General features: G+C 39.8%; 1 protein-coding gene across 1 annotated transcript; it reads right to left on the minus strand.

Moving 5' to 3' along the window:
• Positions 1-1160: 1160 nt before the first annotated feature.
• On the minus strand, positions 1161-22870 carry MEX3C (mex-3 RNA binding family member C). Its single transcript, XM_032259508.1, has 2 exons — positions 21554-22870; positions 1161-4192 (listed from the first exon to the last, which is right to left on the minus strand). Exons 1-2 carry the CDS (start codon positions 22314-22316, stop codon positions 2967-2969), a joined length of 1989 nt encoding a protein of 662 aa, XP_032115399.1. The 5' UTR covers positions 22317-22870; the 3' UTR covers positions 1161-2966.
• Positions 22871-23064: the final 194 nt, after the last annotated feature.

The raw sequence follows: 23064 nt of genomic DNA on the forward strand, positions 1-23064 counted from the left end.
ATTCATTTCACAAGTCATCCAATCTAAACAGTAATTGTACAAATACTGTAACATACTAGAATAATTAGACTATTAATACTTCTGGAGGCTAATCCTAAAATTGACAAAGTAATTCTGCCCAATTCTAGAATGATGATCCTGCCCGTCATTGAATCTATGTTTGCAAGGCTACCAGTCTAACAATTTGTCCAAAATCCGCCTTGGTATAAATGAAGCCTTGGTATAGATATGTGATACCTCTAAGTATTAAGAATAGAGGTGAGGCGAAGTGGTTCATGCCTGTAATCCCAGCACTTTGGGAAGCCAAGGTGGGCGGATCACTTCAGGTCAGGAGGTCTGAGATCAGCTTGGCCAATATGGTGAAATACCGTCTCTACTAAAAATACAGATTATTAGCTGGACGTGGTGGAATGCTCCTGTAATCACAGCTACTTGGGAGGCTAAGGGAGGAGAACTGCTTGAACTTGAAGGGTAGAGGTTGTAGTGAGCCGGGATAGTGCCACTGCACTCCAGCCTGAGTGACAGAGCAAGACTCTGTCTCAAAAAAAAAAAAAAAAAAAAATAGAATTTTAGTTTCTTTAAAATGATCTTTCTTAAAAATGTCTTTATTCTTGCTTAAAAAAAATGGCAATTGTTTATTCCAATCTGTATCAAATGAATACCATAAATGGAGAAATATTTTTGTCAAACTTTCAGAGGTACTTTTACCTGAAAGGTAAAGTCGAGCTTTTGTATTAGAAAAGAATTTGGTTTACAGATTTGGTGATAAAGAGACAAAAATCCATAAACAAAGGATGCAAACCAAGTAGAATTTAAGTTGAATTCAGGATTTCAAGTAACAATGTATAAAAAAAGTCATTTACTATTTACAATTAGATCAGTAGTAGTTTGTGGTCAACTACACAAACATGCAGCTAAATCTACCACCAGCCAAATCTCCAATTTACTATAATGTAACACTCTAAGAAAAAAGTAAACTTGGACAGGAACGTAAGTGACACATTCAAAACCAAGAGCACACACACACACCAAATAACTATAAGAGTGAGCACAGATAGCTGGCTGGGGAACAGAGTCTATAAAAGGAAATTTTAAATTCAGTTAAATAACTAATCTTCTAAACTGCTGATGATTACATGAAAAACACCAAGGAGAATACATTCAAGTTAATGGAAACAAGTCTTTATTAAGTAACTTTTAATATCAGAAAAATAAAACTCTTATAATTCTCTTTACAGCAAATATATAATATCAGTGCTTTGGCCATCTTAAGTTAAAGGCCCTTTATCATAAAATATATGGTTTTAAATTTTACTCAAATTGAATTTATAATCCCTATGACTTCCCTACATATACATAACAAAAGAGTGTAGTAAAATTAGCAAATACTAAACTATATCGATAATTTATCATTCTTAGTTTGTGGTTTTTAGAAACAGTACACGCACCTAATATATGTCGATTCCTTGGCTTATTAGTTGCAGTGTACAATGCAACAAAATACAAAATACATGCTTGGTGAACATTCGTTCATATCTACAAGACGGCAGCTAGAGATTAAGTTTCAATACTGACATTTACTATCCTACAAGCAATTAGCATTACATCATAATATGCCATCAAGGCAACTTTTTTTATACTGAAAAAATCAAAATAAAAACCGTTATTTGTAAACTTTTATACGAAATGTAACTCTTCAAGTGGAAATAAAAAATAAAATTTGTCTATTTACTATTGAATACACATAGGATTTCAATTTTCATTATACTGAGAAAAAAAGCTCTTTTGTGTTGGGAAAATAATGCTTCAAAAAATAATTAGTAGAAAAATCCACCAGTATAATGTTTTGTCCTTTCAATGCCAGCACAGATTTGGGAACATACTGAGGATGAAGTTATAGACATCCACAGGTGAAATGTACAAGTGTATTTTAAAGAAATCTTTCCTTGTGATTGGAAATAGTTTTGAAATGAAGTAAACTGATTGGAGGTTGTCACAGCTGCTTTTGTGAATTATGCCAAGGGCATCATTATCCCTTTCTCCCTCCTCCCTCCCCTAAATTACTAAAAAATAAAAATATATTTATAATGTGCAAGACAAATATGGATTGAACATAAAATGTTTCACATTTTGATCTATAGTCTAAAAATTAACAGCTCAATCAGACTAATGAATGGAATGTTCGCATCCTCAATTATTAGCCAATATAGGTGCCATCCCAAAGCCCTTCCTGATATGGGAAAACCCAGGTGGCCATTTCCACATTCATCAAGAGAGGCAATGGGCAGGAATTCACAATTGCATTCCTGATCCACTGATCACACCAGCCTTGAGCACTCTGGGCGAGATGAAAGTCGATGTAGCAGTTTTTGTCCCAAATTATAACCAGTGATCTAGTAAACTGCCATCAGCCCTATTATTACCAATAAGTAATCACAATGCATTAAAAAGTTACTTGCAATCCTGCAGAATTAGGCATAAGTTGTTGTAAAATAAAAAACAAACAAACCTGTTTTGTCAAAACTGGCAGTGTAAAGAAGGCAGCACTGGAAGTGTATGAGTCGTCTGTAATGCCAAGTACCCTCCATAAACTCTTAAAGTGGTTAGGCTTTGGGAACCATTGTTTTGAAATCTTAAACATATACACTTTTCTCATAGGCTCACACAACCTATGATTATCTTCACTCAGCCAAGTTGAACTTCAGCTTTAGCAATCTTATATAAGCTATGTCTCTGGGTCTACAGGATAGTATTAATAATTCAAACCAAACTAATAGACAAGAGACCACTTAGGTTTAGTGTTACCATAGCAGCCTTTTATAAGTTTACTAACAACTTTAGCCTAATCCCAATAAAGCCTGATAACAGTCATAAGAATTCATTAGGAAGTTTACTGGGGGGTACCATTATACCCATGCCTTTACGAGTCCATATAGAGATATAGTATTTATGTAATATATATATAGTTAAGAGTGAATTTGGATTGCCTGAGTAACAGCTGTCTGGCAAACTGGACATGATGGCGTTCTCTTTTCACAGATCTTGTTGGCACATTCCATGCAGAAAAGGTTGTGCCCACATGGAACTAGGGCAGCAATTACCTCATTCTCAAAGCAAATCACACAGTCGTGCTTTCGTCTTGATTCTGGAGGTGAGCTAGAGGTGGAACCACCATTGGAAGAGGAGTAACTATTGGTACCATTAGAAAAAGCAGGGATGTATATTGGAAGGCCAACATGGTTGCCTGTACTAGGTGGGTCGCTCCTAACCCTCCGAGCAAGTGGGTGTTCTATGCTCTCAGGAAATGTAGGAGACAGACGAGGAGTTGATGGCTGACTTCCTCTGCGCTGAGTCTTCATGTTACCAGAAGGATCACTCCCAAAGCCAGAGAGTGGGTTAACTGGTTCAAACGGAGTCCAGATAGTTTGAGCAGATGTTGGTAAAGAGTCAAAGGCAGGAGAGTCAACTGCAAGATCTTCTGAGCCTACAGATGGTAGTGTATCTCCAAACCAGAAGTTTCCTGTGCTAAATGGGCTTGTTGGGCTAAAGTCAGCCAGCCTATTGCTTCCAAAGTAGGAATCTGTGGAGCCACTTCCTAGAGAACTGGAACTATCATTTCTGTAATTGGATATCATTCTTGCGCGGCTAGGGGGAACAGGATTGGAGGAGAGCCACGCAGAGCCAAGAGTGCCACCTTCAAAGCTTACATCGGTACCATTGTAATGGAAATCATTCTCTTCATTGAGCTCTATAAAGTTTCCTGTACGCATGGCAATATGCATTTCTATTTCTTCCCGTGCTCGGTCAACATTTTCAGGCATCCCTGTCACTTCAAAGACAGGTTCCTTATCTCTGCTTGGAGTTACTATGTAGGTGTGGGTCTGCTGCTGAATTCTTTTAATAGTTGCTCCTTTGGGTCCAACCACTAATCCTACCACACGATAAGGGACCCTGACTTGGACGGTGGTTTGACCGGGAAGATTAGGACTACATGACAATCCTCCCAGGGCAGGCCCGTTTTTGTTTCGAGATGCACGAATCATGGAGAAGTGTTCTGCAGCTGAGAGGATCTCTCTTTTGGCCATGGCAACATCTTCTTTTCTTCCAGTGACCACAAAAATGGGCTCTTCACCACGAACAGGAGTCTTGATATACGTGTTTGTCTTGGCTCTCAGTGCTTTAATTTTACAACCTGTTAGAAAGAAAACATTTCATATGAATCAACATCTACTTCAATAATATTTATAAAGACAAATCACAGAATGCACCTCTTTAGCTAAATATCTGATTATGGGTAAGTTTTAGAGTTTTTCACACAGCTAAGAAGTGGCAGAGCCAGAGGTAAATCTAGTTTGACTTAAAATCTATGGTCTTTCTGCTAGTCCAAGAACCCCAATTTTCACAATTATCTGAGAGAAGTTCTTAAAATGAATTCCACCTAATTATCTAATCACTTTAACTTAACATTACTCTTTCCTCTGTAAAACTCAGTTGATGACAAAAACACAGTACTTGTGGTTAGCAGGTCATCTCACTTCTGCTCCCACCAGTTAAATTCTATGCCTGCTATGATTCAGTTTTGTTTATTCCCATGTTGTTTACACTAGGTGTACTCACGCTAATAACTAAATTATCTAAATTACTGCATAAACTAGTGAAACATGAATGCAAAAAAGAGGAGTATCTTAAAGAAAAAAGCTGTTATTGAATTATGAATAGGAGAGACAGCTGTAAAGGGCTGGGATAAAAAAAGTAATATAGAATGATGTTGTAATCATTGTGTAGTTCTGCTGCATTTAAAAGAAATAGATACTGGAGATTGTATGGAATGTGGGTGCTGGGTGTGGTTTTATTCAAGGACTGCTCTGATTGACAGACACAAACTCAAATAAAAGGCCATGACCCCAAATCCTAAGTATATTTAAGTTAAAATAAAACATCTAAGAGACATACGCGTAACTTTTCATAATTCTCCATTTTAACCAACTTTTTTTTGATTAATTACAGATTACTATATGCCAACTATGTTAAAATTAGAGGGCTTCAAACTGTAACTTAAAATGTCAAATACACAAGGCATAAAACTCTGGGGTTACACTTTTCAAAGACCCTAACTTGAGCTTGCCAGCATAGATCTGTTCTCATGAATATATCATGCTATTCTTGGCTCGTCAAAATAAAGCAGCTAGGTGCTACTGAAGGTTAAGTGTCACAATCTGAGCATGTCTTTTTCTCAAACTTTCCCTTGCTTTTTTGTCCCCAATAAATTAGTATTCTTTATTATGACTTTAGTCATATGATGCTTTCTAAATAAAGCACGTGACCTGATTGCTTTTTTGCACAACATGGGACTGGTTTGTTTGCCCTTCCTAAACATTCCCAAAGCACTAGGTGTTGACTACACAGGTTGAGTTATCCCCTATCCAAAAACAATGGGACCAGCAATGTTTGAGATTTCGGAGTATTTGCATTATACCTGCCAGCTGGGCATCCCTAATCTGAAAATCTGAAATGCTCCAGTGAGTATTGTCTTTGAGCATTATGCTGGTGCTCAAAAAGCTCCAAAACGAAATCTGAGGCTTTTTGAGCATTTAGGATTTCAGATTTTCAGATTAGGTGTGTTCAACCTATATCTGCTTTTGTTCCACGATAGAAAATCAGTTAGAAGACCAGAGTGCGCAACACTTCCACATCTACTTATCATTTATAAAGGCTAAATGTCCAGGAGGTTCTCTCATTCAGCACAGCAGGTGTGGTTTGGTGTGGAGAATTGAGATCACTTTCTATTGGCCAATAAGTGACTGAGGGAGAGATGCTTAAGAAATTCTGAAAGGGGTGTATAAACACAGAACTGGTCATACTCTATACTCAGGGGAGTTGTAAGTTTACAGTGGGCTACAACTTGACAAGGTGGCAAGGTGGCAATCAGCCAGAATTATGTTCCTAACAAGAGATAAGACAATATCCTGCAGAAAAACACTGGGCAAATTGTATTAAGGACAAAGGGGGAATTCGTCTAAGGGTTTGGGTTGGTCCCTTTCATCCCTTACTAATATTAACCCATTAGAAAACAATAAATAAATAAATAAATAAAAGAAAAATAAAATTAAAAAACTATGTAAAAATCCCTCTCAATACATACTTTGGGTACTATAAGCAAATGTCAGATACTATAAGTAGAATATTTTTTGTTAAATACCTAATAAGTATATTATTAACTGAGGAAATATTTGTGAAGGTCCACAGAACACTATCTAGCCTATGGTTGGTATTAATAAATAGGTGTTTAATGCATGGTTCACTGGGTAGAGAGAAGACAAATGGTTTGAGCAAAGGCCACCCTTGAGACAGGGGAGAAAGGCCTGGTCTACACCCCAAAGGGTCATGTACTTATTTGATTTTGCAGATCAGGGAAAAAAGTAACAGGAAGACAGCAAAGCCAACCCTGTTTTTGTTTTTGAGACAGAGTCTCACTCTGTTGCCCAGGCTGGAGTGCAGTGGCACCATGCTGGCTCACTGTAACCTCCATCTCCTGGGTTCAAACAATTCTCCTGGCTAAGCCTCCCGAGTAGCTGGGATTATACAGGTGTCCACCACCAAGCCTGACTAATTTTTAAAAATATTTTTAGTAGAGACAAGGGTTTCACCATGTTGGCCAGTCTGGTCTTGAACTCCTGACCTCAGATGATCCACCTGCCTTGTCCTCCCAAAGTGATGGGATTACAGGCATGAGCCACCATGCCCGGCCACCAACCCTGCTTAAGCCACTACCAATAAAGATAGAAAAAAATATTTCTTCACTTCTCTAAATCTTTTGATTACAGTACCCTAAACGCAGATTAAGGATTATAGGAAACCTCACCAATCATAACATTACTTCTATAGGAACACATATTCTGAATTCTAAACAACTAACATCATTTCTAGACTACAAATACATTCTAATGGGGACTACTCAAATAGGTAGTTTTTAAAAGGTGAAACAAACTAAAGGAGAAAAAACAATCTTGTTTTGTAATTTTGCAGATGACAAGGGTATAAGCATTTTTGAGTATTTTAAATTGAGTTTTTATTTTAAAACTCAAAATATGTTTTTAAAAACCACAGAATTTATAATCTCAGAGTGACATACAATTCAGAAGCCATATTACAACATATTAGACTGTATTTTTTAAGTTGCTACATGGCACAAGTCACCAAAAACGAATTTAAAAAATCTGAAGTATTTATAATATCATTAAAAATGGCTAATTTCTCTCACTTTCGTACATACTCATGCTCCCTTACAAATAAAAACAACAGAAACCCAATAAGGGTGAAAGAAACAGCTAACATCCAAGTAAAATATACAAATGGCTCTGAAGATGGAAAATCCCATTTTCATGGAAACTGACTTATTATTTTCCACCTATAAGATTGTCAAATAACAAAAATCTTGTAACAATGCTAGTAAGAGTGGGGCAAAGGACCCTCATATTTAGCTGTCAGAGTATAAACTGCCCTCTTTAGAGGTTTGGTACTCTCTGTGGTTCAGGCATCCACTTAAGGTCTTGGGAAGGCATCCCTGTTCGATAAGTGGGGACTACTGTGCACAAACAGCAGAGTAAATGATTTCGTAGCCTCAAAGCTGAACAAAGTTTTGAAGTTTTAAAATATGAGGAATATGCTTCTTACAGCTACAGATAAAAACCCATACATGACAAGCTGTATTTAAGGTAATCAATGGGCAGAAACCTAGACTTGACCGTTACGAGGTCGAGAACTAATTTTATCTTGATCTGGAAGTAAATTCCCTAAGAAAAAGTCTCCAGCTTACCTCACATTTTCCCTTCCTAAATCACTGGTGCTGGGGCTACGTTTCACTTTAAAACCCTTTGGCTGCAGCCAGAACTCTGGTCTTCTCATTCCCTGATATAGCAAAGGATTCTGCCTTGCCTACCCAGGGTAAAGACAGCTTTTCCTAGCCTTAGCAATTAAAAGGGGGAGGTCCTCTGTTGCTGGGAGAGGGGTTAAAGAAAAGAAATTGAAACGAAGGTAATCTTCAGTGTTTTTCAAAACCATGGGTTGCAATATCAATTCAGTGGGTTGCAATCAGCATTTAAAAAAAGAACTATGTTCTGAATGTTTCAGTGAAATATATAGTGGGCTGCAATGTCAAATGTTCTTTTTGCTGTCAGGAAAGTTTAAAATCACCAGACAACATAATCTTTAAGGCCACTTTCTAGTTCTATAACACATGTGAAATGATGTACTTGCAACTAAGAACCAGTATAGTGATAGTGAAGAGGAGGGAGTGTGGTTATTGAGAAAACCTGGGTTTAAGATCTGACTTTACAGATGAAATTTCCATACAGTTGAAAATGGTAATACTGTAGTTCTGCTCTATGGTCACTTAAAGTAGCTTGTGGAGGCCAGAGAGCCCAGATATATTGGTAACATTGAATTTTTTAAAACCTATTATTTTTCTAGCCACCAGCAACATATGTTGAACACTTAGAGCAGGATTTTTCAAGTTTTTTGTTTTTGTTTTTAAACCACGGTACCTTTAGATGGTAGCAAAAAGACCACATGGCCTACCTGTACCATTTGTTCCCACTTCCCAATAGAAAAAGCACCATGTGATAAAGGATTGAGTTAACATTTAGGTCATCAGTAGTGTACAATTAAGCAGAAAATAAAAGTCCATGGAGCTGTTCATCATTCACCACTAAATCCTTTAAAAAGCTTCAGTTGACAGTATGATAGGCAGAATCCTAAGATGGCGCCCCAAGATTACTGGCCTTAGTGTACACATACTTTCAGTTAAACAAACACTAACCTAGGAGGCCTCTGTGAAGAGATTTTGCAAATACAATTACAATCCAAATCAGTTTACCTTAAAATAGTGAAATTGTACAGATTATCTGGGTTAGCTTGACTTAATCATAAGTCTTAAAAGCAGAGTTTTTGACTGATTGTGGTGGCTCATGTCTGTAATCCTAGCACTTTGGGAGGCTAACGCAAGAGGACTGCTTGAGGCCAGGAGTTCATGATCAGGCTGAGTAACAAAGCTGGACCTTGTTTCTACAAAAATGGAAAAATAAAAATAAAAAAAGAAAGCCATGTATGGTGGTATGTCCCTGGAGTCCTAGCTACATGGGAGGCTAATAAGGAGGTGAAGGCTGCAGTGGGTTATGATCACACCAATGCACTCCAGCCCGGGCAACAGAGACCCTGTCTCTTAAAACAAATTTTTTTCTAGCTTGACTCAGAAATCAGAGAGATGTGCTCTGGTTAAACTGGAAGAAGAAAGCAAACAATGTATGTTGTAAATTGCCTGTGGTGATCCCAAGACAAGGAACTTTAGGTGTCTTCTAGGAGCTGTGAGCCAGAAGGAAAATGGAGGTCATCATCCTGCAATCCTCCCTCAAAATGAATTTTACCAACAACCATCAAGTTTGGGTAAGGACATGAGCCCCAGGTAAGCATGGCAGTCCTGGCCAATAACTTGATTTGAACCCAGTGAGACCATGAAGAGATACACCATGCCTAGACTTCTGACCTACAGAAATGGAGTTAATAAATGTGTTGTTTTAAGCTACTAAATTAGCAGTAACTGTTATAAAGCAATAAAAATTACTAGAGAGTTCTCAGAGCCCTTAAAAACACCACAATCACTGCCCCAAGAGAACAGAGACTAAAATCTTAGATTATTACATTCTTATTCAATACCCTAAAAGATACTTCTAGCAAGCTCTCAAGAATTATTATAAGAAGTAGCTTGTAGCCCTCTGTGATGCCTCAAGCTTGTAATCTCAATGCTTTGGGAGGCTGAAGTGGGAGGACTGCTTGAATTCAGGAGTTTGAAACCGGCCTGGGCAATGTGGTGAAACCCTGTCTACAAAAAACATAAAAAACTAGCTTGGTGTGGTGGTGTGCACCTGTGGTCCCAGCTACTTGGGAGGCTGAGATGGGAGGATCACCTAAGCCCAGGATGTTGAGGCTGCAGAGAGCTGAGATCATATCACTACACTGAAGTCCGGGAAACACAGTGAGACCCTGCCTCAAAATTAAAAGAATTAAGAAGCAGCTTTCAACATAAAATACTATATTAAGGTGTTACAGTAAATATGGAATTGCCATTAGTTCAATTAAAGTCCAAAAATATGTCTCTATCCTTTAATTCCCCATTACCCGCTTTAGTTTCCTAACACTGTCATAACAAGTTACCACAGTGGCTTTAATGACATGAATTTATTATTTTTACATATGTGTTATTTTTTACAGTTCCGTGGGTCAGAAGTCTGATATGGGTCTCAATAGGGCTAAAATCAAGGTGTTTGCAAGGGCTGTGTTTCTTGCAAGAAGCTTGAGGGATCTAGTTCCTTGCACATCCAGGTTGTTGGCAGAATTTGATTGCTTGCAGTGAGAGGACTGAGTTTCCTTGCTGGGTGTCAGCTGAAGGCCATTCCCAGCTTCTAGAGGCGATCTACATTCCCTGACTTGTGACTCCTTTCATTTTCAGAGCCAGCAATGGAGGCCAAATCCTTCTCATGCTTCAAATCTCTCTTTCTCAGATCTCAGGCCCAACTGGGAAAAATTTTCTGCTTTTAGGGACTCATGTGATTGATTATACCAAGATGACCATCCAGATGATCTCAACCTCCCCATAGTAAGGTCCATACCCTCAATCACATCTGCATAAATACCTGCAACATCCCTTTTGCCAATTGGGGTGACATATTCACAGTTCTTGGGGGATTAGGATATGGACTTCTTTAGGTGGGTGGGATTACTCTGCCAACGACATTACCTTTCTCCTTTCCTTCAATGATTTTCCTTTTTCTTCTAAGTACCTAGCTTTTAAATCCCAATTCAGGATTAGTAATCCAAAGTCCAGGGCAGTGAACAGATATAACATAGGGTCAGGAAAGGTTTAGGGAATCACAGGCATTGGAAGAGGTGAAGGGAAAAACCTAAAAATCAAATAAGTGCCAGATGTGGTGGCTCATATGTCTGTAATCCCAACACTTTGGGAGGCAGAGGCGGGAGAACTGCTTGAGGCCAGAAGTTCAAGCCAGCCTGGGCAACATAGTGAGACCCCATCTCTATAATAAACAAATAATTAAACATTAAAATAAGAATATCAAATAGGGAAAAATATATATAAGCCAAGCGTTGACAATGACTCTTACTAGGTGATTATGCTTATGTTGGGAGATGAGTGGTTTCGTACATGATACACAAGAAAAAGTGGCTTCTACTTACCCCAGGTGTTCCCAACAAAATCATTGCTGGGGTGAACTCTAAGAGCATTTTATCAATTGTGAGATAAAGTTCAGCCTAATGCCTGAACTTACCCATTCACATGTTAAATTCCCTATAAAAATGCTAGTGCCACTTCCAGGTGGTATAAAGGAAATAGCATCATTTCTGCTATCAAGCTCAGTCTAGAGGGAAAAGAGTAAAGCAATACTGAATAAGACAACTGGTTTAAAGGTACCTACAAAGCAGTAAGTACACATAAAAGGAGATGACTTTACTACTTACAGTAAATAAAAGAAAACTTTAAAGTCATTTGAACTGAGGCTTAAAGAAGGTGGTTTTGACAGATGGGAAGGAGAGCAGAGGGAATTGCAAGTGCAAAAGCAGAGAATCAAAAGTCAGACAACTGGGTTCAGTAGTATGAGAGCTTCAAGTGACTGGACAGTGGAATGGTGGGGATAAAGCTGCATGCAGAGACAGGCATCTTCAATGGCAGGCAAGGAAATTTCAACTTTATCTTATAGTAGAAAAATTTAGGGGTAGAGGTAACATGATCAGATATGCATGTTAAGACTGGTGGGAACATAAAAGATGCAAGAGACAAGACAGGGAGAATCACCTCAAAGCCTATCACAATGATAAACGGAAAATGCTGAGAACGAAGGACAGAATGCAAGGCTGGGGCTACATGTGATTACTATTATGAACATCAAGTACTTGTGTTGCAGATTTTTGCAAAAAGGAATTTGTTTTCTAGAAATTAAATTCATTATGTTTTCCATTCATTTTATACATTAGCTACAAATATAAAGTGACTGAAGAAAGCTCAAACCCTTACAAGCAAACATCAAAACTGCATTATGCGCATATTTTCACTTTTGGCAGTCCTTGGGGTTTAATTTCCTTCAAAAATTTCCCAAGAGGTTTTTATTTTAAAGGGTAAAGAGAGAGTGGAGTTAAACATCTTGAGTAGCTCTTTTTACCTTCAAGAAAAAGAAAACTCTGGCCTGAAATTAAATCCCCACCCCTTCTACACATTTAGTGGCCATAACCTACCTTCTGCCAGACTTCATCCCCCAAACATGCCTTGTTCCTCTTCTGTCTCTGCTCAGGTATTTCCTTACATAACTCGGAAAACCCTCCTAGTATTTCTTTTCCTCCCTAAGTTATCTGAATAACAAACATGGCAATTTGGAAAAGATAAAACTGTATGTGTGAAAAGCTCCATGAACTCAAGAATAATACAAACATAGGCACAACTCATTATTATATACAATGCTATCATATATGAATCCACTAAGGTCCAGTTCAAGGGAAACAATACAATAAGCAAAAAAATGGAGTAGCTGCATGACTGGGAAACTGCTGTTTCAACGTTAGGTCAAACTATGATTAAAGATACTTCCCTCATTTGCTTTTCGCAAAGATTATATGAAATAATGTATGCTTACTACAATGCCTGTTATTCAGTTAAGTGCTCAGCCCAAGTTAATTCCACAATCCTTTCATCACACTATTTTCCCCTAAAAACACATCATTTCCACACATTCCATGATATATAATGAATGAGGGGGTTGTATTAATGATTACAAAATAAGGTCCCTTTCCCCTTGGAATGGTCTAGACAAAATATTCAAAAGCTCCTTTCATTTTACAGAACATAAAATGCTGTATTAAGCTGTTACAGTAAATATGGAATTGCCATTAGTTCAATTAATCAATTCCAGTATTCTATCTTCAAAGACTGATGAATATCAGCTAAACCCCAAAAAGCATGTTTCTTGTGTATACAACATTAATTCAACATTTTAAGTAATAAATAATTTAAGAATGCAATGTATTCCTAAATGCACAATATAAAACTAACAGCTTTCCTTTTAGGGTTCAAGTGTCTTCCCTGTAGTTCTTCTAAAGTCAAGAATATTGTTTGTCTCCCTTTAGGGATCACTATGACAGTATTTCAAACAGCTTCATTTAAGTGATTTTGGTTTCATTATTAGTATTCATATAAACATTTAATGCCTTCAGTCAAGTAACATCTATTGTACTTCAAACAAAAGTGCCAAACAACTTGAGGTTGACTATGTCCTTAAATAAAAAGCTGTTAGGTTGGGTGTGACTTATGCCAGTAATCCTAGCACTTTGGGAGGTCAAGGTGGGTGGACTGCTTGAGCTCAGCTTCAGCTCAGAAGTTTGAGGCCAGCCTGAGCAACATAGTAAAACCACGTCTCTAGCAAAAATACAAAAAAAATTAGCCAGGTGTGGTGGTGTGCATCTGTGGTCCCAGTGACTGGGGAGGCTGAAGGTAGGAGGGCCACTTTAGCCTGGGAGGCGGAGGATGCAGTGAGATGAGATTGCACCACTGCACTCCAGCCTGGGCTGCACCACCGCACTCTAGCCTGGGGACAGAGTGAGAATCTGTCTCAAAAAAAAAAAAAGGTGGGAATAAAGGCAAGAGGTAAGAAAACCCCAATTAACATAATATGGAAAGTACGATGATACACAATAAAATGGCAAGTTTATAATAAAAAAAATTCAGCTCAATTAAATAAACAGGAAGTATTCTACTTTGTTTTAGGTACTTTAACCCATATTAGGAATGCAAAGATGACTAAGATTCCATTCTACCTTCGCTGACTTCTATTAACTTCAAGCACTAAAAGTATTTATTGATAAATGTTCATGTACAGATATTGACCTATTTTCTTTTCTTATACTGTTGGTTGTTCATTTACGTGATTTTGGTTCATCAGTAGTCAGATCTTCTACAATATCCTCACTGATTTTTGTCTACTTGTTCTTTTGCCAATTACCGACGTAGGCATGTTGAAGTCTCAAACAGTAACAGCATGAGACCTTGGGTAACTTGTTTATACCTCCATAAACCTGTTTATCTGTTTGGTGGAATTAAGAATGGATTAAATGATATGATATATGTAGTTTTTGCACAGTACCTGACACGTTTGTTGTTACTAAAAGGGAGTTAAAAACATTTAAAGAAACTCCTAAAGATAAAACATATTTATAAACTTTGCAAAACTGAGAAGTTTAACTTCTCAATCTAACTGGCAATATGAAATATGGTTTACTTTTACATAATTTTAGGGACTCTCTTTGGACAAAAATCAGAATATAAGAACTGTGACAGATCACCTAGTCAAATCCCATTTTAGACATGAAGAAAACTGAAGCCTAAAATTGTCAAGTTATAAACTAGTGACCCGTAAACCAATGTTCTCACCAAGCTGCCTTATTTTCCTAAATCCCAATAAGAATATTTCTTGTGTATTTTTAGGAGTGGAGAAGAATCTAAACTCCCTTTTTCACTTATTTTAGACAAGACAATCAAAAGTATTTAATGAAAAGGTTTATTACTTGGCCCTTTAGTAAACCTGAAAGACAAAACCAGAAGAGGGTGTAAATTAAGAAAGGAATAACAGTTTTCCTAACTGGGGAGCCTGAAATTACATTCATGCTCTTTAGAGAATGTTAACAGAAACCTTATAATTATCTGTTTGGGTGTCATATAATGGAATCAGATTCATTTGTAAATGAGTCTCTTCCAGGCTAGCATAATTCTTTGCCAGGAAATACATTTCCAAAGCTCTGATTTTAAGTACATTTTAAGATATATTGTAAACTTAAAAAATATAATTTACCTAAGTTACTGGTACAGCCTAGGAAAACTTACTAAAATGACATTTTTTTTTGGCTTTAACTAGCATTTGTTCAGAGTATAAAAGAAATGTAGCAGTAAACATTTACCTTATCTGATATATAAATTTATCATCTCTGTACTTTCAATTGTACCATGGATCTCTATTAATGCTATCTTCTCAAACTTGATCCTTACAACAAATGAGGGAAAAAGGAGAGAAGGACCTTGGAAGAACAAGTAGATGAAGTAGGTTTTTTCCAGAAGAGGAAACTGAGGCTCAGAGAGGTTGTGATTTGTCCAAGGTCACAGTCAGCAAGTGGCAAAACACAAGATTTCTAACTCCAAGTTCAATGTCCTTTCCTGCATTATACTAAATGGCACTGGCAGAAAGGCAGAAGAGAAAGCAAAGGGAAAGGGAGGCACAGAGAAGGGAAATAATAAAAAGGTCAGCCCCAAATGCAAATATATACTTTTACACTGGTAACCATTTTAGGAGATTTTTTTCTAGCAGTTTGAAGCCATTCCCTCCCCACTTCCCCTTCAATCATGTTCAAGACCAATTCTTTACGCTTACCTTCAACTACATCTGCAGTTTTCATTAAAGGATTTTCTTTATTATTTTAAGACTTAGTCTTATTATTCCATGATACAACTTTACTTGTGACCAAACCAGGCTTCTCTGCATGCAATGATGAATTGTAGTCTGTGCTTACTGGACATGGGCAACAAACACTTGAATTGTCCTTAAATCTCAAACACTGGCACTGGAAAGGTCCTATAGTTAGTGTAACTTAAAATTCTCAAAACCAGTTTAGAATAAAGACTTGAACTACTCAAACAGTATTAGGCTATGCATACATTCAGTTTAGTATATCTGGGTTTGTTAATAGAACGTTATTTTCAAGGCTTAAACATCAGATTTAATCTTTGTAATTCTCTAGATAGTAACTAATGGTAGCATGGAAAAATGTTAAAAGTAAATCCACAAATTATGGTATATAAGCCAGTTGGGAAGCATTAAGAATGAAGTTTAATAAAAAACATATCACTTAAGGATCACCTGAATATTAATGGAGTTTTAAACATAATTACCCACAATCTATTTGGAGCTTCTTAAAAAGCTTTTTTTTTTAAGTGCAAATATACATTTAGTATCTTATGAACATTATCTACTTTTTCATTTTGAATTTGGTTACAAATTCTACATGGCAGAAATGACACTGTTTAGAATTCCATAACAATCCCATAAATTATAAAATAGTACTGTGGTAGTCATCATGGCTCTCCTTGTGGGCACACAGTTGTAATGTACTTTCTCACCATTTGAAGTTAGGTGTGGCCAGATGATTTGTTTTAATTAAATATGAGCAGATGTGGTAAGTATTACTTTTGGATCTGTCTAACATTTTAAGACCAGTGTGTGCTATGTCATAGTCTTTCATGTTTTGGCACAATGGAAGATCATTAACACTGGAGATGGTGGCTGCTGTTGGCCTGTGTCCCTGAATGCCTAAAATGAGCAGGGTGAGCAGAACCCCTCTGAACAAGAAATAAACTGTGGTTAACAATGAGGTCTTGGGGTTCTTCATTAACCACAGCATAACAAGTCTATCTTGACCAAAGTGCCAAGTATCTAAAAGGCATTCAGACAACCGTTGGTTCTAGTTCTATTACGTTAGAGAATATAATGAGTGAAACTATCTGCTAAAGCCAAAGAAGATGAACATGATTAAACACTGGTTCCAAATTAATTTCAGATTTACCTTAACAAAAGTAAAGTTGTTTACCACTTATAGTTTCATATACGTAGATTTATTATTTGTGTATCTTCCAGAGTCTCTACAGGAATTGTAGATATGATTACGCCCAGTTCCAAAAGAGGACTGACTCTGAAGCCTAGGGAGTTTAAGTGACTTGTTCAAGATTACAATGAGTTATTGGCATAGGAATATCTATTTCTGATTGTTGGCTCTTTCCAATATATCACAGTTGAACAGAGGCTGTTACAGGCAGTTTGGTGTAGTAGTTTACAATATGTAGTTTCATATTAAAATACACACACTACAACATTTTTATAATCAGTTTAAGGCAAAAGTACCCAAAACCAAATTAGTAATATATTAAGTGCTATCTTGTAACTAAATACTACCTTTCCTTAAAAACTTAAGCTGTGAAGAACCACCTAGAATTCCAACCCATAAACATTTTTTGAAAATTTTCTAGGTAGAAATCTCTAACACAGTAACAGAACTACTTGGTTCCCTGGATCATTTTCAGGTTGTTGGTAACCAAGGGGTACAAAATATACCCTTCAATTACCACTTCATTTCCCATTTCCTCCCTAGTGAATCAGAATAGTTCATTAGCTGAATAAGGCAGGAAGAAAAGGCAGTAGATTCCCCACCCATTTGCAAAAACAATTTCAATAACTGAACCCTTTCTCAAGGGTCCCAGAGCTAATACAAACCATTATCAACAAAATTTAAATTTTAAAGCCTAGAAAAATTACATTTAATTTTTAAAGCTAGTGTCTATATATACACATATTTTCATATATTTCAGAACTACAAATGACAGTGAATTTTTAGCTAGACACATTAGAACTATATTACAATTATAACTGTGCCTTGTGGGTAGTAGACATAAAAATTTTATCAAGAAAACTGATTTGGATAGTGATATTTTAAATCATGCATACCAGAAATTCAGTATCCTACGATTAGGGCACAAGTTAATCCAAAATATTAACCTTCCCGAGCAGCATGCTTCAATACTGAGGTGGCAATGTAGAGTGCAAAGAATTTTATTTCTGATGTCAAACTATGCTAAATCCAAACTCCACTATTTGAGCAAGTTAGCTCTCAGAACCTCAGTTTCTACCTCTCTAAATGGCAGTAATCACACCTAGCAGGGTTAAACGGTACTGGTGAAGCATCTAAAATAGTACCAAGAAAAGAGAAGGCCAACAATGAACCCTCATCCCCATAAAAGAAAAAGACACTGTGCTATAGTATCATTTTGAAACTATTTATTCTCATGAAATATGTATTTCTCCTTTAAGAAAATTTATGTACAGCAAGACCAAGCTTTCTTTTTTTCTCCTGTTCACAGACGTATACACCTTATTTCAGTTGTTAGAGCTTGTAGGGTGGTTCCACCCTAAGAAACTGAGAAGACAACTTGAAACAATGTAAAGTATTAATTGTTATAAGGAATTTTATGTTTTATAATGTGTAATATATTAAGCACACTTACTATTCACATATAAATATCCAGATATTGGGGGTATGCACATTTTTTTGGGGTAGAGCATACAATAAAAAGAAGCTAGAGATGACTTTTCTAGACTATGTTGGCTAGAGAACACACATACCATCAATTAAAGTCTAATGAAAATAATGAAAGATACACATTTATCCTAAATAATAATATAAAATATTGGGTTACAAGTCTTTAAACAACTGAATTTATGACATTTAGTATTAATTTGTAATGTAGTGAACAATGAGTATGGAGTTCTATTTTAATTCACTTTTTAGTCTAAACAGATATAAATGACTATACAAATTGGAACAAAACCTGCTGACTTAAATTAGACCTGTTAATCACTGTAATGTGTCTTGCAGGTACTACACTTAAAAACAGAGACGTTCTAAGTTTATAAAATTAGGTCTTAAAATCTGTTGTCAGGTTTATTTCTGATGTCCATAGTCTAAAATTTCTTTGATTATATCAACAAGCTTCTTCAGTTCCTGGCTTCATTTTACAGTATTGTTGTTTCACAATAGATGCAATGCTTTAAAAAATGAGGCCAATTTAACATTTACAAATGACCATATGCTACTGGGGAGTATAAATCTGAGGTCAAACACTCTGCCAACTTTCATCAGTATCAAAAGCGGTAATTTGTTTTTTAGAAATACACTGGAACTCGGAAGCCATCCACATGAGTTGCTAGTCTATGTGACTCAGAATTCCATTTGTCCTGCTCTTTGCTTCAGAACTGAAGTCATAAATGTCTCCATCTGTGACATAATTATTTCCAAAACCAATTAAGAGATCTCAAACAGAAAATTATAGCTTCAGGTAATAAATAAAATGGCAGAAATGGATAATTTAATCTTAAGGATGAAAATTTAGCTCCTTCAAAGCAAACAAGAAAATGAAATGATTTGCCCTGTTTTTTATTCACTCAGGACAGGTTCTCTCCCATGGGGAAATGACCACACCGTAAAAGGATGTGAACATTAGAAATCACTTCGTTCTCCATTTGAGTGAGCAAATACTTTACAGGTTTTATGACTATGCTGCTGGGACACGGGGGTGGCAAAGGAGTCAGTGATCGAAAAGTTGAATGGTTCAAAATAGCAAACGGACCAGATTTTCTGCTTTTAAGATAGAGGATGATGACACACTTTTTACACTATTGTCAACTCTGGGAAAATATTAGGTGCAAATGGAATAGCCAGCAATTTGTCTCATGTCCTAAGACATAATTAAATTCAACATTTCCTTATTAATCAAATAAGCACAGATCTCAAAAGAAAAACTAAGGCTTTATCTCATTTCCTATCATGTAATATAGATGGTATGAAATAAAAACTTGGAATTCACTTCACTTTTAAAAAATTGATTTGTATAAAGACAACAATGTACACAAGTAAGGACAATTCTGCAGTACTTTAAGGGGTGTTTAATATAGTGAAGCACAAAAGTTTGCATTAAACTAAATCTATAAAATATGTTATCTTGTCCCTAAGTAAAACTGGCATGTAAATATTCTTTTCCTTTGTCACTCTAGAGTGTTATCATAAGCACACTGAAGCAACTTGTCCTGAGAAGTGGCATTTTCATGTGGCATTCAGGCTTCTTCTCGTTCTGGCGTGATCACCTGCCTTCCCCCTTTTCCATCACTCCCCTCTACAGACCTCAAGCATCAAAACAACACTACTTGCCACTTATACCTTGAGGTTAGTCCTCCACACCATTCCTCACATTGTGCCTTCACTGTTTTTCAATCTCCATTTGTTAAACTTTGCTACCCATTTTCCAAGGCCCTCAGGGTAGATGTTCTTTTACCTGAGACTGTCACACTAAATATACTATAGTTAGTGCCATTCTACTGTTTATTACACTGTTATCTTCTTAAGGGCAGAAAGTCTGAATTAAATTCACATTCTCAACTCAATACCACAAACTCAATACGTGGCAAAATACAAGCCTGGTACAATGCTCTTACATGAATGGTCAACTCATTCTGATCCAAATTGAGATGTTGTCATTTTATCCCATGTAAGTAAGTTTTCTCCTGGATTATTACCCTAAGTATGGCCAAAACCAAACAAACCAGGTATCTGAAACTCATTAACCAGAAGAGCGACAGGCATAAACCTTTCAATGGAAAGGTCCTGCTTTGAACAGTGTCTTTTAAGTGCCAATCATCAGGCAATCTGAAATAAGCTATTTCCTTTTTCCAGATTTCAGATGAGTTTTTATTAAAATCCTACAGATAAGAAAGAAATGAGCCAACTCTGATATGTGAAACCACCATTTCGACAGACCTCTCTTATTTATGTGTACTTTAGACCACTTGGGAAAGATGAGATCATTTAAGCAGCAGCGCCATCATCTCTATTTGACCCCAACAATACTCTCAACCTAACAGTAAAGAGGTATGCAGCAACCCGGCTAAACCATATTGTCATGAGGTGGCAGCAGGTAACATCTGCCCCTTTCATAAAAGAGAAAAAGCTACCATAAAGAGCTTAGGACCTTCCCTAAAAATCTTGGACACAGAGGTACCCCAGGCATCCCCTTCCCCCACCTTCACAAATCTACTCCTGGAATCTGAGACATAGGTCCTTTGTCTGAACAATGTGGGAGGAGTCTGTCTGCAGTACTGGTGTGCTGGCAAGAAGAGAATTAACTGAAAACTGTATAAACGCATAAAGTTTCTTAATTACCTTACTGTCCAATTTTTCTTCATCCTGCACACTGAACGGTTCTAAAAGATAGTCAGTGTGTCTTTCCGAGGGTTAAAACGTTATCGAGAGGAATACAGTAAGACCGGCGGCAGAGAGTTGGGCTGCTTTTCCAAAGCTAAGTTTCTGAACAGCGGAGGAGCGCGGGGGATGGCGCTGATACCAACCATTTAAACATCCCTTCCCTCCTCGGTGAGCTCTGTCTACAGGCCTCCATTTCTGTCCTTTTTTCCATCTGAATAAGCTCTCGTAAGGGAGGCTGAGCGCTTTTAGAAGACATTCGGCGGCGCAAACTTGCAATCTCGAAGCTTTCCGTACCCAACAGCGAGCCCACAACTCCTAGGGCCCGTCCTTTTACCACCTCACTGAGGTTTCTGGTGCCACGCCAGCCTGGTGTTCCACGAATACAGCCCAAGTAACGTGACCACCACCGGGCTGGGTGGCCGAGAAACTTCACACTTTTTACCCGACGAAACAAGAGGAAAAGCGTGGGTTTTCGCAAGGTGACCCATCTTCACATCTGGTCAACCCACGGCTCCTCCCAGACCCCTACGCCGTGGACTTGGGGGGCCTCGCCGGGTTCGCCTTTTCCGCCCCACGCTCGTTTCCCTCGCCTCCCCACCCACGCCCGGGGCCATGCCCAGCTGGACCTCCCCACCCCTGCACTCACCCTGACGGCCGACGATCTCGGCGACGTGCTCGGAGCTGGGCACGGGGACACACTCGGTGGTGTTGACGCTCTTCCTCCGGAGCAGGGCCGCCTGCTCCCCGTTCAGGGCGGCCGCCGCCGCCCCGCAGCCGCCGGGACCGTAGGCGTGGGATAGCATCGCCGCCATCATGCCCTGGGCATCGTCCCCTCCGTACAGCACCCCCGCCGCCGCGGCCGCGGCCGCCGCTTCCCGAGCATCGAAGCCGGCGGCTGGCAGCAGCACGGACCCCAGGGACCCGCCTGGGATCGGCTGGGTCTGAGAGGAGGTGGCCGCGGGGGGCGACAGCAGCAGCAGCGACGACCGGTCCTCCTCCTCAGCTTCCTCCAGCTCCTCCTCCTCCAGCAGGTCTCCGTCCAGCTCCGCTTCCTCCCCCTCCTCCTCGTCCTCCTCCAGCTCCAGCTCGGCCGCCTCCGGGGCCCCGGGCCGGCCGGGCGGAGCCCGCTCCTCTGGAGACAGCCCGGCCGCCCGCCGGGCCTGGCCCTGCGCCGCCGCCGCCGCCGCCGCCGCCGCCGCCGCGGTCCGAAGCGCCGGGGCGCCGGGCTCAGCCGGGCTGGGGTCGTCGAGGCCTAGCGCGGCCAGGCGCTCCCTCAGCAGGAGCCCGTCCCCCTCGAGCTCCGGGCTGCCCGAAGGCGGCGGCAGCGGCGGCGGCGGCGGCGGGGGCGGCTGCGGCAGGGGGGCCGGGGCCGCCGCCAGGGCCAGGGCCGCGGAGCTGCCGCTCGGCATCGCGGCGGCGCGCTGTCAATGGTGGCGGCGGCGGCGGCCAGGTCAGGCGCGGCGGGCGGCGAGCCCCATGGCGGACAGGGCCCGGGCCCTGCTCAGCGCGCAAACACCTTTCCTCTGGGGAGGCGGCGGGGCTGGGCACCCGGGCCGAGGAGCGCCAGAGCCGCCCGGAGACTGGAGAGGGCGGGGTGGAGGGGCAGGGGAAGGAGGCAGAGGTAGGTAACTAGGTGGGTGGGTGGGGACGGCGGCGGGGCGGGCTGGTGGAGGTGGCAGCGGCTCCCCTCTCAGGGTTTCTTTTGTTTCATGGCCTTAACCAGCCCACTGCGCGCGCGGCGGCGGCGGCGACGCCCCACGCCGCTCTCCGAAGGAAGCCGGCGCGCTTTGATTGGCTGCTTTTAATCACTGGGAGCCCGCCTTCTCCTCCTTCAGCCTTCCAACTCCGTTCCCCAGCCCCACCCCCCACCCTCCTTCGGGCCCCGCCCTTCCCCTCCCCAGAACTCTCTGATTGGGTGACCGGGACCAGCCAGTTCCCGAAGCCTACTCCTTTCGTCTCTCCCCGCCCACCTCCCTCTCCAGTCCCGCCTGGCACACGCGGAGAGGGACTGTGATTGTTCGATTTACATGTCACTCTTTGTGACGTCCCTGGCGGGGGCGGGAAAAAGGAGGGGGACGAAGGCGCTGCTGCAGAGGCTAAAACTAGGGGCTGAGCGGGGTTTTGGCTAAGGCACGTGCGGTTGAAGCGCACACCTGG

Source organism: Sapajus apella, unplaced genomic scaffold (genome assembly GCF_009761245.1).
Source record: "Sapajus apella isolate SASKATOON/1434 unplaced genomic scaffold, GSC_monkey_1.0 scaffold109, whole genome shotgun sequence".
In the NCBI taxonomy this organism is placed as follows: domain Eukaryota; kingdom Metazoa; phylum Chordata; class Mammalia; order Primates; family Cebidae; genus Sapajus; species Sapajus apella.

What these genes read in the sequence shown, in the direction of transcription:
- MEX3C (XM_032259508.1), bottom strand. Translation starts at nt 22,316, where the DNA reads ATGCCGAGCGGCAGCTCCGCGGCCCTGGCCCTGGCGGCGGCCCCGGCC. An exon ending in CGAGATCGTCGGCCGTCAGG is followed by an intron (nt 4,193 to 21,553) that starts GTGAGTGCAGGG and finishes TCTTTCTAACAG; the next exon opens with GTTGTAAAATTAAAGCACTG.